General features: G+C 33.5%; 3 protein-coding genes and 1 long non-coding RNA gene across 9 annotated transcripts; 3 read left to right on the top strand and 1 right to left on the bottom strand.

Annotated features, from left to right (window-relative positions):
* Nucleotides 1-1,127: 1,127 nt before the first annotated feature.
* LOC109116590 (EMBRYO SURROUNDING FACTOR 1-like protein 11) lies at nt 1,128-2,441 on the top strand. Its single transcript, XM_019202272.1, has 2 exons — nt 1,128-1,911; nt 2,137-2,441. Exons 1-2 carry the CDS (start codon nt 1,848-1,850, stop codon nt 2,340-2,342), a joined length of 270 nt encoding a protein of 89 aa, XP_019057817.1. The 5' UTR covers nt 1,128-1,847; the 3' UTR covers nt 2,343-2,441.
* A 1,410-nt stretch (nt 2,442-3,851) lies between these two features.
* LOC104811253 lies at nt 3,852-4,581 on the top strand. The gene is made up of 2 exons (XR_771417.1): nt 3,852-3,943; nt 4,226-4,581. It is a non-coding gene; the product is annotated as an uncharacterized LOC104811253 (long non-coding RNA).
* Nucleotides 4,582-11,592: 7,011 nt separating this feature from the next.
* Nucleotides 11,593-14,263, top strand: LOC104811250. 4 transcript variants are annotated; one of them, XM_010537903.1, is made up of 6 exons: nt 11,593-11,662; nt 11,900-12,193; nt 12,387-12,492; nt 13,031-13,174; nt 13,309-13,596; nt 14,173-14,263. In XM_010537903.1, exons 2-5 carry the CDS (start codon nt 11,916-11,918, stop codon nt 13,558-13,560), a joined length of 780 nt encoding a protein of 259 aa, XP_010536205.1. In that variant the 5' UTR covers nt 11,593-11,662; nt 11,900-11,915; the 3' UTR covers nt 13,561-13,596; nt 14,173-14,263. The 4 variants fall into 4 exon arrangements, with proteins under 4 accessions (XP_010536205.1, XP_010536206.1, XP_010536203.1 ...); XM_010537904.2 differs by lacking the exon at nt 14,173-14,263 and adding an exon at nt 13,901-14,041; XM_010537901.1 differs by lacking the exon at nt 14,173-14,263 and having other exon boundaries at nt 13,309-13,746.
* LOC104811252 (probable protein phosphatase 2C 72) lies at nt 13,781-15,588 on the bottom strand. Of its 3 annotated transcripts, none has more exons than XM_010537906.1 (4): nt 15,134-15,588; nt 14,363-15,058; nt 14,086-14,269; nt 13,781-13,974 (listed from the first exon to the last, which is right to left on the bottom strand). In XM_010537906.1, the coding sequence occupies exons 1-4, from the start codon at nt 15,320-15,322 to the stop codon at nt 13,955-13,957; spliced, it is 1,089 nt and encodes a 362-aa protein (XP_010536208.1). In that variant the 5' UTR covers nt 15,323-15,588; the 3' UTR covers nt 13,781-13,954. The 3 variants fall into 3 exon arrangements, with proteins under 3 accessions (XP_010536208.1, XP_010536209.1, XP_010536207.1); XM_010537907.2 differs by having other exon boundaries at nt 13,781-14,269; nt 14,363-14,586; nt 14,683-15,058; nt 15,134-15,585; XM_010537905.2 differs by having other exon boundaries at nt 13,781-14,269; nt 15,134-15,587.
* Nucleotides 15,589-15,687: the final 99 nt, after the last annotated feature.

The following is a 15,687-nucleotide window of genomic DNA, read 5'->3' as shown; positions in this document are numbered from 1 at the left end:
CGTAGCGTCGGCTCAGTCCGTGGAAGCTCCGGCTCCAAGCCCTGCGTCTGGATCTGGTGCGATCTCGCCGTCTGTTGTCTCCGCCGGTGTTGCCACCGTCGTGGCTCTAGTTTTTGGCTCCGCTCTTCGGATCTGAGTCTGAGATGGTGATTCGTACAGAGAATGTTTTAGCATTATTATTTTTTGTCTGCGTATAGCATTCATCTTATTCGTGTGTAATCCGGTGCTATATTTGCTTCTCTAGTTGATTCATCTATCTATATATCTACATACATATATATTTACATATGAGAATATATATATATAGTCTATTTCTAGAGGATTGTGGTTGTGTTTTGTAGACGATTTTAAGTATGTTCAATTGATTTTGGTATGAGATGTTTTTATGATTCATCTATATTTCTATGATAATCTTCGATCTGCCTTTCTTCTAGTTAAAATACACCTTATTTTCTACCCTTTACTAGTGGTTCGCAATTTACACTTCTTCTTGGATCCGAGAGTATAATTTTCTGGTCCGTTGTCTCCGATTGAGAGAAAAAAAATGAGAGTAGTTCGTTCTTTTCAGAATCCAATGACTGGACATCTTTAACTTCTTGTGCCGCATTGAATAATTGGTTAGAAAATACCAAAGTGGAACCGGGTAATGTATTTGATTTGGTTATAGGACATTAACCGGAGCGAGTAACCGAATCGGTTACTGGTTTATATTACCCGTTGATTCACAACCGGTATGATTTCGGATGCCGTAAATTGTTAATGTGCTGCCATCGTACCAAAATTTGACCATCTCGTAAACCGGGAACAGACGTATGTTCCTCGGGCGGTTAAGCTAACCGGTGAATGGTAACTACGATTATATAAAATAAATAATAGCCTTCCATTTATTCGGTTTTGGTTGGTTAAGCGGGTTTTCAACGCAATCGTCATTTAAATTTTGACTTGCAATTTACAAAGGCCACAGGGAAAGGTGGTTTTGAAATGTTAATAACTTAATCAATAATTAAAAACCAAATCATTAAAATGTTTTATTTATTTGAATTTCCAATCTATTTTTTGTGAAAAAATAATGCACCAAGTACTCTGTTCATATATATATATATATATATATATATATATAGTGTTGAATTGGAATTTAGTTGCAGTTTAAATTCGTCGAGATTACTGCAATTAACACGTGGATCAAGAAGGATTTCGTAGTTAATCAAAAAATTAACTTGTTATTAATCGGTATTATTAATAACTAATATTATATCTTATTGTATATTTGTCAAGGATTATAGAATATTATGGATCCCGGTTTGACGTAAAGTGTAAAATGTTAAATGTACACATGCCACGACTTGACGACCTGACGTGTTCTTCCACAATAACTTTAATTGATTTTTATAATTAATCTTGGTTTATAGCTTCATCACTAAGATATATATATATATATATACACACACACACACCAATTAGGGCAATTTTGGTCTCTCCAAATTGCCGAGAAAGGTAATAAAGATAATTGATACGTTGAACATCATTACCATATATGTAACGGGTGAATAAATTAAATCCATAGACAAATAATTGTGTAATAACAGAGAAATGCGTAAAAGAATGGTATAATAATTTATTTCATTACTATAAAAATACGTTTCATAACTTTTTGACAATATTTAAGGATATGATCATATCTCTTGAAATACAATACTTTTTACCATCTTACCATAACAAAATCTTCTAACCAAATTCTATATAAATCTCTAATTGACTTCCTCAAATTCCACAAAAAGCAACATCACCATCTTACGAAAAGAAAAAGACTAAAAAAAAAATATTTCTTTGAGACAACAGCAACGGCTATGAAATCGCCTTTGGCCATTTTTTGCTTAGTCCTCGTCATCTCCCTTTTCGGCCTACATCAATGTATGTTATTTTTTTTTATAACCATGATGGTTCTCCGGGCCTTCGATCTGACTACATCCACCCTAGACCCGGATCAGTCTTTGTATATGGACCATTTTGGTCCAGAAATTACATCAATGTATTTGTACACTTCTTCAAAGATCGATTCTTTTTTAATGCATGCATGCATATATATGGAGAAATTGAAATTGAAATCGAAATCGTATATATGTATGTATGTTGCAGGTGCAAGTGCAAGTGCGGGGAAGAATGAAAGGATAGACATCTTTGTGCCTCCATGCATTAGGGGGCATTGCAGCTTTGGGCTCACGAGAGATTGCTACTGCTGCGTTGGCAAAGTGAAGCAGTGTTGGAAGACCAAAGAGCCGTGCTGGCAGACTTGTCCTAAGCTCAACCCTCCACTAGCACAGACTCCTTCTTCCATTTTCTAACATAATCATTTTGCCTTTCTTTTTTCTTTTTAATAATATGTTTGATTAATTTAATAAAAAATAGCAATGGTGATGCTAATAATATCGATATTGTCTTGATTTTATGCGTACCAAAATTAAAGTATCAGTAACGTATAAAATCATTCATACATCTCGAACTATATTGCTTGAAAGCCTATGGGAAAACTAGGGGTGTAAAACGGGCCGGCTCGGCCCAGCCCGGCCCAGCCCGTTCCGATCCGAGAAAATTTTAGCCCAGCCCAGCCCAGCCCGTTTTTTAACGAGCCAAAAATATACTAACCCAGCCCAGATCGCCTTAGCCCGCGAGCCAAACGAGCCGGCCCGCGGGCCAAATATATAATTTTAAAAATAAAATTTAAATAATAAAAAATATTTTAAAATAATTTTAATATGGTGGCGGGTCGTGCTCGCCACGAGCCCGGCCCGTGATGGGCCAGCTCATTTGACCCGTTTTTTTCTGGGCTCAATTATTCTCAGCCCAGCTCGGAAGAATATGGGCTGGTTCGCGAGCCAACCCGCGGGCCAGAACCCATTTTACACCCCTAGGGAAAACTCTAAAAAAATTGGACGAACTCTTTAAAATGAGTTAAAAAAATATATATATAAATTTCAAATTTAACAAATAAATACACTAAATATTTAAATATTTTAAATATATATTTTTATCCTACAATTGATGTCAATTTTCTGATATAATACGTCATGCTACTTAATTTGCACGCCACCGTGCCACATCAACAAAAATAAAAGTATAAAATGAAAAAATAAAATTAAAAAAACAAAACATAAAATTTAAAAACAAAAAAGCAAACAAAAAATACGTATATACAAACTCATATATATATATATGCATATTATTTACACATACACAAACACACATATATATATATATGTATGTATATGTATATGTATATGTATATGTATATGTATATGTATATGTATATATATATATGTATATGTATATGTATGCGCATATATATATATATATCAATATATGTGGATATATGTATATGCATTTAAACGTGGTGTGCCACGTCAGATTTCCATCAAATGAATTTGTACAATGTCACGGCGCGTTAGGGAATCGATATCAATTTTAGGAGTTTGTTCATATTTTTAGGACTTTCGACATTTGATTTCTTATTTTTCAAATTAAAAGTCTTATATTTTTCTGTATATTTTAAAGGAATCGGTATATTTTTTTGGGATTTCACTGTCGAATCTCATTATTTTTTTGAAACGTAATATAGACCCGTTTTGATTGTATTCGAGAAGTGACGCAAACTTGGAATCTTTAAAGGCCCGATAAGATTATAAAGAGAGTAAATTCAATATCGTTATTAAAAACTTACCATAGATTATAAATATAATAAAATTAATAGTATATTAACATTTTTACAAACTTACCATAATTTCTTTCACACACATATGTATATATATATATATATATATATACGAACACAAAAACACATATGACTTCCATAAGTTACAAATATTTATCTGTGATTAATTAATAACCATGTGTCGTCGTTTGGCCATCATTTGCTTGGTCCTTGTTTCTCTCTTTGGTCTTCATAAATGTATGCATATTTCTTTAAAGAATCACCATCACCATCATCGTCATTATCATCATCATCATCATCACTATCGTCGTCATCATCATCATTATATGAACCGAGTTTTTCTTGTCTAATCCAAACTCTATGCATTTGACATGCATATATAAGGTTTCATGCATTTTCTTGCTATTACTGATATAAACCAGCTAGCACACATACACACACACATATACACATACATACATACAGATCATAGATATTTCCTGATCCTGTTGTTTTGGTTTTTGATACATATAACTGCAGGTGTAATCATAAAAAGACCAGAGGTGATCGGATCGAGCAAGCTGTTCATACCGCCATGCATTAGAGAGAATTGTCACTCTGTCTGGAGGCGAGACTGCTACTGTTGCATGGGGGAAGTAGTGAAACTGTGCTGGGAGCACAAAGACACGTGCTGGGCGCTGTGTCCGTCCCTTCACACCCCTCCTCCCCTCCCCTCCCCATGAGTCCAAGGCTTTGACTCAGAATTCTTCATCTATCTATCTTTACAAACTTATCTTTTCTTCATATATAATAATGACAAGTTCAATCACAAATTTACTCATCTATGCGAGATTTAAGGCGTGATTGGAAAAATGATTGTTGGAATCGCAATCGTCCGCTATCACAACAAAACGTTAGGATTAATCGTTTTGTGATGTTTTGGTTAAATGACCAAAATAGCCATAATCTTAGTTAATATTTACATATATATATATATGCATAATACATACATATACATGAAATACACACATACATATATATAGATATATATACAAACTCATATATATCGATACATATTTTTTATATATACACACAAACATATATATGTACGTGTGTATGTAGGTGCGGATATGTATGTATACGTTTGTGTGGCTATATGTATATGTATGGATACGTGGCGTGATTTCCATCAAATGAATTTTCACAATGTTACGGTCCTTTAGGAAAACTGATATCAATTTTAGGAGTTTGTTCATTTTTTAGGACTTTTGACATTTGATTTCTTTATTTTTCAAATTAAAATTTTTTATATTTTTTTCGGTATATTTTAAAGAATCCATATATTTTCTGGGATTTCACTATTGAATCTCATTATTTTTTGAAACGTAATATGTACCCGTTTTGATTGTGTTCAAGACCCAACACTCTTGTCAATAAAATTTAATTTTGATTATTTAAAGACCCGATAAGATTATAATAAATTCACAGATAATTTTGAAACGTAATATATACCCGTTTTGATTGTATTCGAGAAGTGACGTGAACTTGGAATCTTTAAAAACCCGATAAGATTACATAGAGTAAATTCAATATCGCTATTAAAAAGCTTACCACGGATTATAAAGATTATAAAATTAATAGTATATAAACATTTTTACAAACTTACCATAATTTCTTTTATATATACAAACACACACAAATTTCTATGACTTCCATAAGTTACAAATAACCATGTGTCGCTTGACTATCATTTGCTTGGTCCTTGTTTCTCTCTTTGGTCTTCATAAATGTACGCATATTTCTTTAGATCGAGATCCATCATCGCCATCACCATCACCATCATCATCATCATCATCATATGAACCAAGTTTTTCTTCTCTTAATCCGAACTCTATGCATGTTTTTCACCCAAAAAGCGTGTCGACATACATAGGGTTTCATGCATTTTATTGCTATTACTAATATAAACTACCTAGCTCAGATACATACATACATACATACATACATACATACATACATACATTACATACATATATATATATATATCCTGATCCTTGTTTTGGTTAATTTGATACGTTTAATTGCAGGTGTAATCATAAAAAGACCAGAGGTTATTGGATCGAACAAGCTGTTCATACCGCCATGCATTAGAGGGTTTTGTCAGTCGGCTTGGAAGCGAGACTGTTACTGTTGCGCGCGGAAACTGAAGCTGTGTTGGGAGGACAAAGAAACGTGCTGGGCGCTGTGTCCACCCCTCAACCCTCCTCCTAAGCCTCCCGCTGATTCCAAGGCTTTGATTCAGAATTCTTCATCATAAACTATTCCGATTCATTATATATCTCGTCAAGTTTAATTATGCTCTCTCTTTTTTTCCTCATATATAATAATTAATTAATATGATCTATAGCATACAATGTTATTTTGATATATTAAAATTTCAGTAGGGTCTTTTTGTTGTATACGAAACTAATATTTTTTTTTTTACTTTTTTTTAAAAAAAAATTTATTCTTTGCAAAGCAATAAAATCTGATTGTAGAAAATTAAGTTAAAAAAGGCAAACAAATTTTGTTTCACCAAAACAATTTTAACCAAATTAGAACCATAATAATTGAAAGATATGATGATTTTACGTGTAGAGAAAAAAATAATTTTAAAAGTTTGAAACACGGTAATTATTAATATCAACGATTTTATATTATACCATATTTATTCGTTTTCATTTAAAACAATATTTTATTTTTATTCATTAAAAGATAAAAAATTTGATTTGGATTTTTGTTTATTATCATATATTAGTCAATGTTTTTGTTATTTTGTACGAGATCTTTTTCTTTTTTAATTCTCTGATTTTTTTACCTTTTTATTTACATGTATGATGAAGAAAAAAATCTAAAATTCTGTTAGAAATTTCTCTTGATTAATGCGATCACAATATCATATTTTTAATATTTTTACAATTTGGTGGAAAATTTCTTGACTCTTTTGTCACAAATTTCCATACATTTAAAGCTTAAACCTTGAAAAATCTTTCATGTAGAAGAATTTTTTTTTTCTTATATAATTAGCCCTTTGACTCCGCAGTCTAATCAAAATTTCAGGAGAAAAAATCAAAGAGAATAACGTAACTTTGAGAAAAACTTAAAATGGCGTCACGGTTGGCTGTAATATTGCTCATAGTCATGTTCTCCCTCTTTCAGCTTTATCAATGTAAGTATATGTATATTCCATTACCCATATCAATATATCTCATTTAAAATATATGTGCCATGTGTGTATGTATATATAACATGTTATTGTTATATACCATTAGATGGATTTTTATGACTCTTATAAACGATATTTTGGTATGGAGCCTTTCGTTTTCAATTTGTCAGTTTTCCGTCATGCATATAACATAGAATTGTAATATGATCATAGTATTAAATATTCTTCGTTCTTACATATATGTGTATATGTGTATATATAGGTGTGGATGTGGAGAAAGGGCGGGAAATGGGCGGTGGATCGAATAAAATTTGGGTACCGCCATGCATTAAAAATATGTGCGATAGCTTAGATTTCAAAAGGAGTTGTTACTGCTGCATCAAAGACAGCAGCAAGTGTTGGACCGTCAAAGAAGATTGCTGGTCGAGATGTCCGCCCGTTTCCCCACCTCAGCCTAAAACCTCATCCTAAGTTCATGCATGCACATGTCGCTACATATAATTTCTTATGCAGCTCTACATATATATACACACATACATACATATATATGATCTGCTCTTATATGTAGTTTCCTTATTATCTCGTCTTCTCGAGAATAACAACAATAAGAACGAGTTCTTTCTCGTATGATATCTGTCTTGATGTTTTTTTCTTTCAGTTTTTCCCTTTTTTTTTGGTTAACGTATCTTCTTCTTTTAAAACATATCGGTGTAGAAAAAATAAAATATAAAAATAAAATACGATAAATATAAAAAAGAACAGAATTACTTTTCTTGTTAGATATCTTCTTCTATTTACGTTACAATAAAAATTACTCATAAGTTTATAGAAAAATTAATAAATAAAGTTAAAAAATATTTAACATAATATTGTGTTTGTTATTATTTTCAATAATATCACAAAATCTATATTTTTCTCTAATATCAAATTCATTTTCATATTTCAACGATCCACACATGTAACTTAGGGCATAATATTGGTGGGTCATTAGGCTATGAGAGGGGATTCGATTAAGGTCTTGTTCACGATTAAAACATTAATTAATTGAGGGTTAATCCATGTAATTAACTATAGAGATCTCATTCATCCCCTTTTAGCAGAAGATGAAACACACAACAGACCAAAAAAATCCCATTCAATCTTCTACTCTTAAGGTTTTTTTTTTAACATAATGATGTTGGTATATATTGATTATGATTTTTGCATCCTGCACCTCAAATATTTCACAATTTTTTCTTTTAAAAAAATTCATCAAATCCGAATAACATGTGATTTCGTGTGTCTTCTTTCATAAATCAAATTTATAATATTTTATTTTCAACTCAGCTTTTAGATTAACAGAATAATTAGATCCAATTAAACTCCTTTCTAGTATGGTTTAGTTCAGTTTTTATTTGGATAGTAATTCTTTTTAATTAAAAATAATTTTTTCAATTCAGTTTAATCTGATTTAATTATATTGGTTGGATTTGAATATTTTATCCGTATCTAAAATCAAATATGAACGACGAGTCTTTTAAAAACCATTTATTGTTTTGAATACGAACTATTCAAACTCAATAAGAACAAAACTAAAAGTAATTAAGTAGATAGAATAGATTTTTCTTTTCAAATGATAAAGTGGCATTCCTTATATTTTATTTTTTTTACCTAAATAATGTCTTTTTATAACTAATTTCAAAATTGTAGTTTGAATAATTTATTGGATATTGACTTGACTCGGTTATTTCCAAAAGAAATGCCGCTATGTTAATTAATTAAAATTGTATTGAACTTTTATTTTTCTATTTATTGCATTAGAAATTCTTCTATATAACTCGTATAGGATTCAAAGCTAATTCCATTCATTCACAAATAACGCAAAATAAATCATCAATTTCAAACATCAACAATCATGTTTTCTCGTGTGGCTATTGTTTGCTTGATCATCGTATCTCTCTTTCATCAACACCAATGTAAGGTTTTTTTTTAATGAATTATTTTATATTCATTTATTTGTGTATCTTTTGTTATATTAGTTTTTTCAACGGTCAAATTGTGATATTATGATTAACTTATAGAATGACTAATCTATTTTATTATATGATTATTTGTTTTTAAATATAGGTGTGAGAGTAGAGAAGAACATTGTTGGAGCAGAGAAGATAATATTAGGGAAATGTATAAGAGCATTTTGCAGATCGCTGTTCAAGAAGGATTGTTATTGTTGTTACAACGATAGAAACAATTGTTGGTCCGACCAAAGAACGTGTGAGAATAATTGTCCTAATTCTGCTTCATTGTCTCCCAAATCTCTCTAAATCCATGTAACTCTCTCCTAATACTTTGAAATAAAAAGAAATAATGATATAGATTTATTATATATCGAGAGATTTAAATTCTTATCCATATATTTGGTATTTTTTCCATTGCAAGATCACAGTCGATCGAAATTCGTTTCAATTTGATTACAGAATTTATCAAAACCAATAAATCATGCATCACTATATATAATATTGTTCTTATTGATTTTTATAATGTTTTATAGATGCATGGGGCCAAGTTTTACAAGTATACGTGTTGTCATGACCTATTTAACTTAAATTTGACTTTTAAAGTGAGAGACACTTAGCGAAAAAGATATTGGGGGAATTAAAGATTAAGTTTATTGTAACATTTTGTCGTATATAATAATGTTTTCAATAGTTGTATCAAATATCGATGATGGTTAGAAATGATATTTACAAATACACAATTGTCTATGATTTTTTTATATATTAGATTTCTAAATCAATTCATCATATATTAGAAAATAATGATAAGTTTGTTTTATAAATAAAAATGAGCTTAAGCTTCGTAATGTTTAGTTAATAGCAAAAGCAATAATAAAAATGGATTAATCCCATAGAAATTACCGAACTTGTCAAATACAAGAAAACTAATTACCTAACTTGCTTAGCCCATAAAAATTACTGGACTTGAAAATATGTCATTCGAATACCTAAACTTGTTAAACGCTGTCAAATTCAATTTTGATTGACGTTGACTACGGAAAATGTTAAATGTGGATGGCATGATGGTACACGTGTATTGTCACACCGTAATTTATTGCCATGTCAGCAAAATTAGATGGATTGAACCGGTATTAAACCGAACCGATTCAATCGGTTTTATTGCCAGTGTTCCTCTGGTGAGAAGTAGACGAGACCTGTAATTTTTTCGTTTCACCGGAAAGGGAGGAGGACTGAACCAATTCTAGAATCGAAAAATAACCATAGATCGGAAAAAAATACAGTTAAACTTTCGAAGAGAAACCGAAGAATTCCTACGGCCTTGAACACGTAGGTCTATGGATTTGGAAATGTTTAGGGTTTTTACATGTATATAATCGCGATCGAGAAGAAAAAAATAAAAGAGGAAGACATAAAAAAAAAAAAGAAGATATAACCGATCCGGTTTAATACCGGTTCAATCGATCCAATTTTAAAATTATTTTCAATGATGCCGCAACAAATAATGACGTTACAATACACATGTATTGCCATGTCATCCATATTTAACGGTGTTTATAATCAACGTTGGTCAAATTTTATTTTGACAGCGTTTAACAAGTTTAGGTATTTGAATGACATATTTTCTAAGTTTAGAAATTTTTATGGGAGTTTGCAAGTTCAATCATTTTGTCCTAATACTTTGCAATAAAAATAATAAATAATATATATATTTTTTTTATATTGAGAGATTTAAATTCTTACCCGTTTGGTATATCCCGATTACAATATTATATTCGATCAAAATTCGATTTTTTTTTATCTTATTTGTTTTGATGGTAAAATTTATCGAAACAAATAATTTATACATAACTAAGTAAGATTTATTGTAAAAGCTTCGTGTATATATTAATGTATGCTTTTTTTTCCTCCTAATCACATTAGGTATTTGGAAGGTTGATAGTTGATTCACATTATTATGATTTATTAATAGGTTGATGAGGTTAGGAGTTAAATCATTAGATCATTGATGTCTTACGAATATTTTTTTTTTGATAATTTAAATTCGACATGTGACTTAAATTTGGAGTCTTCAAAAATTATAAAAGCTACAGGAAGTTTAATATCATAATTAGTAACTTAACATAAGATGATAAAGTTAAACGAATTAATAATATACAAGAATTTTACAACCTTACCGTAGGAAAGATTAGTGTAGCATTTACTTTTATATTTAGAAATCTTAGGACTTCCATATGTTACAAATATACATGTCTGTAATTTGTTTTTTTTTTTCTCTTTGACCACCAACAATTTATTTAAAATTTAAAATTTCATTATCTAATAATAAATCAATTGTTCTTAAATCAAGGTATTAATATTATCCAATTTCTCAATCAAACCGAAATTTAAAAAATTCAACCGTTGAATGCTTTAGGGTTGTTTTTTTCTTCAGTTTTTTAATCGAATTTGGTTTGATTTAGATTAATTATATCAATTCTTTTTTTTGTTAGATTTAGTTTTGTTGGGATTCAATTCAATTTTTGGTTTTATTTATAAAATATTCATTTTTAAATATTTTTTTGGTTTTGGACAATTTTTCCAAACCGAAGTAGATTACCGACCAATCCAAACCGGAATCCAATTTCCGGTTTAGACCGGCTGCATTTTAACCGACTTGTTTTATAAACCGTAACGTAGAGCAAAGCAATCGTTGTTTTATATTTGCTTCGCCAAGAACCCTAACCCTCTGTTTTTCCTCTCTCTCTCTCTCTCTCTCTCTCTCTCTCTCGTCACTCTCAGGTTAGTGATCGTTTCGTGTCCCAGTGACGTTCCTTTTATTTTCCCTACCTCTGATTCGTTCATGGGTTTTGTTTTTTTTTCCGTACATGGTCTGTATTAGATTAATGTTTTGATTTGCTGATTTTTTTTCTTTTCTGGAATTCGCTTCTTGTAAGTTTACTGAATTTGACTCTAGTTTCGTCGTCTGAACTGGGAGTTACGATGACTTGATTCTGATGTTGGGTTTGATTTGGTTAGGGTTGCAGGTGTGGTAATGGAGGAAGAAGAGAGTGTGTTGATTGCTATAAACGAAGAGGATGACTTCGACAACATAGAAGATGTTGATATGGTTGATGCAGAAGAAGGAGAGATTATGGAACATAACTCACAGGAATCTGGGAAGGGACAGAGTAGTGTCGGAGATGTGGGTGATAGTAAAGAAGGGTCCTTGGATAAGATGCCCGAAAATGGTAAGCCAAGCAAGAAGAAGAAGAACAAGAAGAAGAAGAAGAGAAAGAATCGTCCATTGCCAAAAGCAATGGATATCAACAGGTATTATTATAATGCTTTTCTCTGGGCTTTTGTTTGTGATGCTCATGGTGTTTGAAGTTTGAACTGGATTGCCTATTATTTGGAGTTCTGTTTTAGTTTTGCATGTTAATGGTATCTGAATGTCAGTATGAGTTAAAGATATGAGATTTCAGGATGAAACCCTTCCTCATGGTATCACAATTTGTTGTTTCAGGTTTGTTATAGATACTTGTCGGCGTCTGAAGGAAAAGAAGTCTTACATGGTATATGCAGCTGTCGGGTGTCTCGGAGTTTCTGCCCTAAGTGATCTTATCAACGAGGTCTCCATATGCTCCTTCACAAAACATTCTATATTATGACACTATTAGCTTACTTTCTCAGTGTATGTCCACGAGGAAAATGGCTAGCTTTGATTCACTTGCAGATGTTTCTTGCTGGATTCTCCTGGTTCAATATATTGTGATGTGTCATGGCATATATCTAGATGGATTTTACTTTCTTTTTTTTTGTGCAGGTTGAGAGTTTTTTTACTGTTGATGGTGTTACTATGCATGTTAATGTCTTTTCCAGCATGTTTGGCTTTCAGCAAGTACATATATCGATTGGCGAAAAGAAAAACTTTACAACTAGTACCTGTTATTCATCTGTGATGAAATCTCGGTTTGGTCATTTTAAATTGATATGTTTCAAGATTCATACTCATGAAGCTGTTGAGATAAATTATGTTTTTCTACCTATGTTTCATTGATCGCTCTATCACTTTCTTGTTCCCCTCCGCATGAAGTTTCTTTAGGATTGTTCTTTTCCCATGTACAAGAACCCTGCCAAGTGTTGACGAAAACAAATTGCACTTCTCAGGTGGAAGCAATCCAGTCTTGCGGAGGTCAGGTGACTGCTGATGGAAGTAGGAAACGGACAGGTGGGGGAGTTTTGTGGAACATCATCAAAGCAAGACAACCCGCATCGTACAGAGAGATAATGAAAAAGACCAGGGAGTTCGAGGTCTTGTACTTCACTTGTTTCTTATTGCAATATGCTTTGCTATAACCTGTCTGATCTCAGGCTTATTATCTATTTACGGTTTATATTTTGAAGGACCGTGTTTTCTTGTGTATTGATATTTGGCAATTTTGCAGAAGCAATTTAGGCACCCAATTGCAAGGCAGCAACTCGGGCAGAACAAGGAAGGCTCTTCTGAAGGAAGTTTATGTGTGTCTCCTGATGAAGCTCCGGCCAGCGAGTTGAATGCTATGCCCGTGGCTGAGCAGGAAGAATCCAAGAGGGAAGAACGGAAATCTGTTCATGAGAGGATCAGGATGCCAGTTTCATATGATGACCTTTTTGTGGAGGGCCATTCAAATGCATCTCAGACACATTCATCGGCTTAGCTTATACAATGTGTGCCTTATAGATGTTTTAGCAAGGTATTCTTGATATCTCAGCACCTTGACTCTCTCTGGATTGGAAAACAGAAGGTTCTCTCTATATAGCGGAAGATAAACATACTAGTGAGATGAAAAAGGCAGAGGGGAACAATTTTCTCTGTCAATTTCCTATGCAGGGTTCTCATGATATCTTATTTTTTTCAATGAGACGAGTTCTTAAATCTAAATACCCGAAACCCTTCGAGTGTTTCACATTGTCAAACTCACAATCATGCTCGTAGAACATGTTTCAACACTAAAACCCTTTCATGTTCATTGTTTTCTTCACCACATCCAACTGCAGGGTCTGCAGACCTTCCGAGTTCGAAGGTCTCTGGTAATTCATGCTGATTCGGCCTTAGTGATCTCCCGATATTGCTGGAAAACCTCCCATTGTTGTATTTCGAGTTCATGTTATACGACTTGTGTTTCAGTGTGGCATTCTGCAGTCTAGATGGTGTATTCATATATATGTCTGACTAGGTGTACCTGCATCTTGCTGCTTCTGCAGAAAGAGGCATGCTACTGTAATGTCATCAACCTTTGTAGATTGAAGCTTCTTCTTCTTCCATGCAGCTTTTGCAGTCTCTGCCACCAGCTTTGCTGCTGAAGCCGGCTTTCTCTCCGAACTCACAATCGAGACAACTTCGTCGTTGCTAAGCACATCCCACACCTGTGATAAGATTTACCGGAGGGATCATCATCGAATTAAGATTGGTAACTGTCTCTATAGTTTCCATCAGTAAATGTGTCACTGACTGCTTACCCCGTCTGTAGCAAGGACAAGGAACTGGTCATTGGGAGTTAGACGACGGTGAGAGACCTCAGGAACGGCGATAATGCCATAGTCCTTGAGCACAAAATCTCCAAACGCTCTCGACATGGCTAACCCGGGCACGTCCCGGTTGGGCAGCCATACCCTCGGGTTATAGGGCTCTGCTTTCAAGGCGAACACACGGCCGTTGCACCTTGTGATCCTCTCTTCTTCACCTGCAGCACAAGAAAACTCCGGATATCGGTATTGATTCAATCCTTTAGCACAGCCTGAAACAAGAGAAGGGGGAAGAAGAAGAAGAAGAAACTCACGAGGAACTCCGGGTTTCAGATCAGTGGTTAACTGAACAGCTCCGAGCTCTCCATCCTCGGACACCGTCCCCAGCACGGCCCTTGAATCCCCGAGATTAGCTAGCACGAGATCGTTTCCCTGTCTGATGGCAATGACAGCAGTGGTGCCGCTGAAAGAGCAGTCAAAGGTCTGGAGGAGAAGCTCTCTGTCAATGAGTCTGAAGGCAGAAAGACAAGCTTCTTCCCACTCGCCATCATCATCATCATCAGGAGATTGGTTCTTGAATGTCAGCAAGAGAGATGGCAACCTGTTTCTCACCATCTTGCTAACCAAATGCCCACTTTTCCCATGCCCATCGAACACTCCACACATCTCCCCTTCCCCTCTCCCGTATCCCTTCATAAAGGATCATGTGGTTTATATAAAAAAAACATATATATTTTAATTCTGTATATGTAATCTACTACTAACCAGGTAAAGGACAGCAGCATCCTGGTTAAGCCCTTTGCTCCCTTGAATTGACCAGACCGAACCGGACGGCCAAACCGGACCGTCGTCACCTAAACCGGACTCTTCTCCATAACACACCATCGTGTTTCCATCGGAAAACTCGTTCTCTTCGTGGATCTCCGACGAAGACACCGAGAAACAGTGACCCATTTCCTCTTTCTCCGATCAGATCTTTTCACCGGCGAATTGAGTGGTTTATGATCAGATCGGGAAATTTGCTTCGGATGGCCGTCGCATATCAGAGAGAATGATACGAAATTTGTGATGAAGGTGAAGCTCTTGACCAAACATTTATGTGTATACATGTGTACATACGCTACCCTACGTATGTATATACCTGTATACAGTAATCACATTTCCATAATATAATAATATTACTGCTGATATAAAGAGGAACCTGTGATCGCGTCCTGCCAACGAGAGTTCAAAAGTATAAAATCATTATGTATGTATGTATGTATGTATGTATGTATGTATGTATGTATGTATGTATGTATGTATGTATGTATGTATGT

The sequence above is a fragment of the Tarenaya hassleriana genome, unplaced genomic scaffold (assembly GCF_000463585.1).
Source record: "Tarenaya hassleriana unplaced genomic scaffold, ASM46358v1 Cleome19, whole genome shotgun sequence".
In the NCBI taxonomy this organism is placed as follows: Eukaryota; Viridiplantae; Streptophyta; class Magnoliopsida; order Brassicales; family Cleomaceae; genus Tarenaya; species Tarenaya hassleriana.
This window is presented reverse-complemented; position numbering and strand designations above follow the sequence as displayed.

What these genes read in the sequence shown, in the direction of transcription:
- LOC104811250 (XM_010537903.1), top strand. Translation starts at nt 11,916, where the DNA reads ATGGAGGAAGAAGAGAGTGTGTTGATTGCTATAAACGAAGAGGATGAC. An exon ending in TAAGTGATCTTATCAACGAG is followed by an intron (nt 12,493 to 13,030) that starts GTCTCCATATGC and finishes TGCACTTCTCAG; the next exon opens with GTGGAAGCAATCCAGTCTTG. An exon ending in AAAAGACCAGGGAGTTCGAG is followed by an intron (nt 13,175 to 13,308) that starts GTCTTGTACTTC and finishes GCAATTTTGCAG; the next exon opens with AAGCAATTTAGGCACCCAAT.
- LOC104811252 (XM_010537905.2), bottom strand. Translation starts at nt 15,322, where the DNA reads ATGGGTCACTGTTTCTCGGTGTCTTCGTCGGAGATCCACGAAGAGAAC. An exon ending in ATGCTGCTGTCCTTTACCTG is followed by an intron (nt 15,059 to 15,133) that starts GTTAGTAGTAGA and finishes TCCTTTATGAAG; the next exon opens with GGATACGGGAGAGGGGAAGG. An exon ending in TTGTCCTTGCTACAGACGGG is followed by an intron (nt 14,270 to 14,362) that starts GTAAGCAGTCAG and finishes ATCTTATCACAG; the next exon opens with GTGTGGGATGTGCTTAGCAA.
- LOC109116590 (XM_019202272.1), top strand. Translation starts at nt 1,848, where the DNA reads ATGAAATCGCCTTTGGCCATTTTTTGCTTAGTCCTCGTCATCTCCCTT. An exon ending in CCTTTTCGGCCTACATCAAT is followed by an intron (nt 1,912 to 2,136) that starts GTATGTTATTTT and finishes TGTATGTTGCAG; the next exon opens with GTGCAAGTGCAAGTGCGGGG.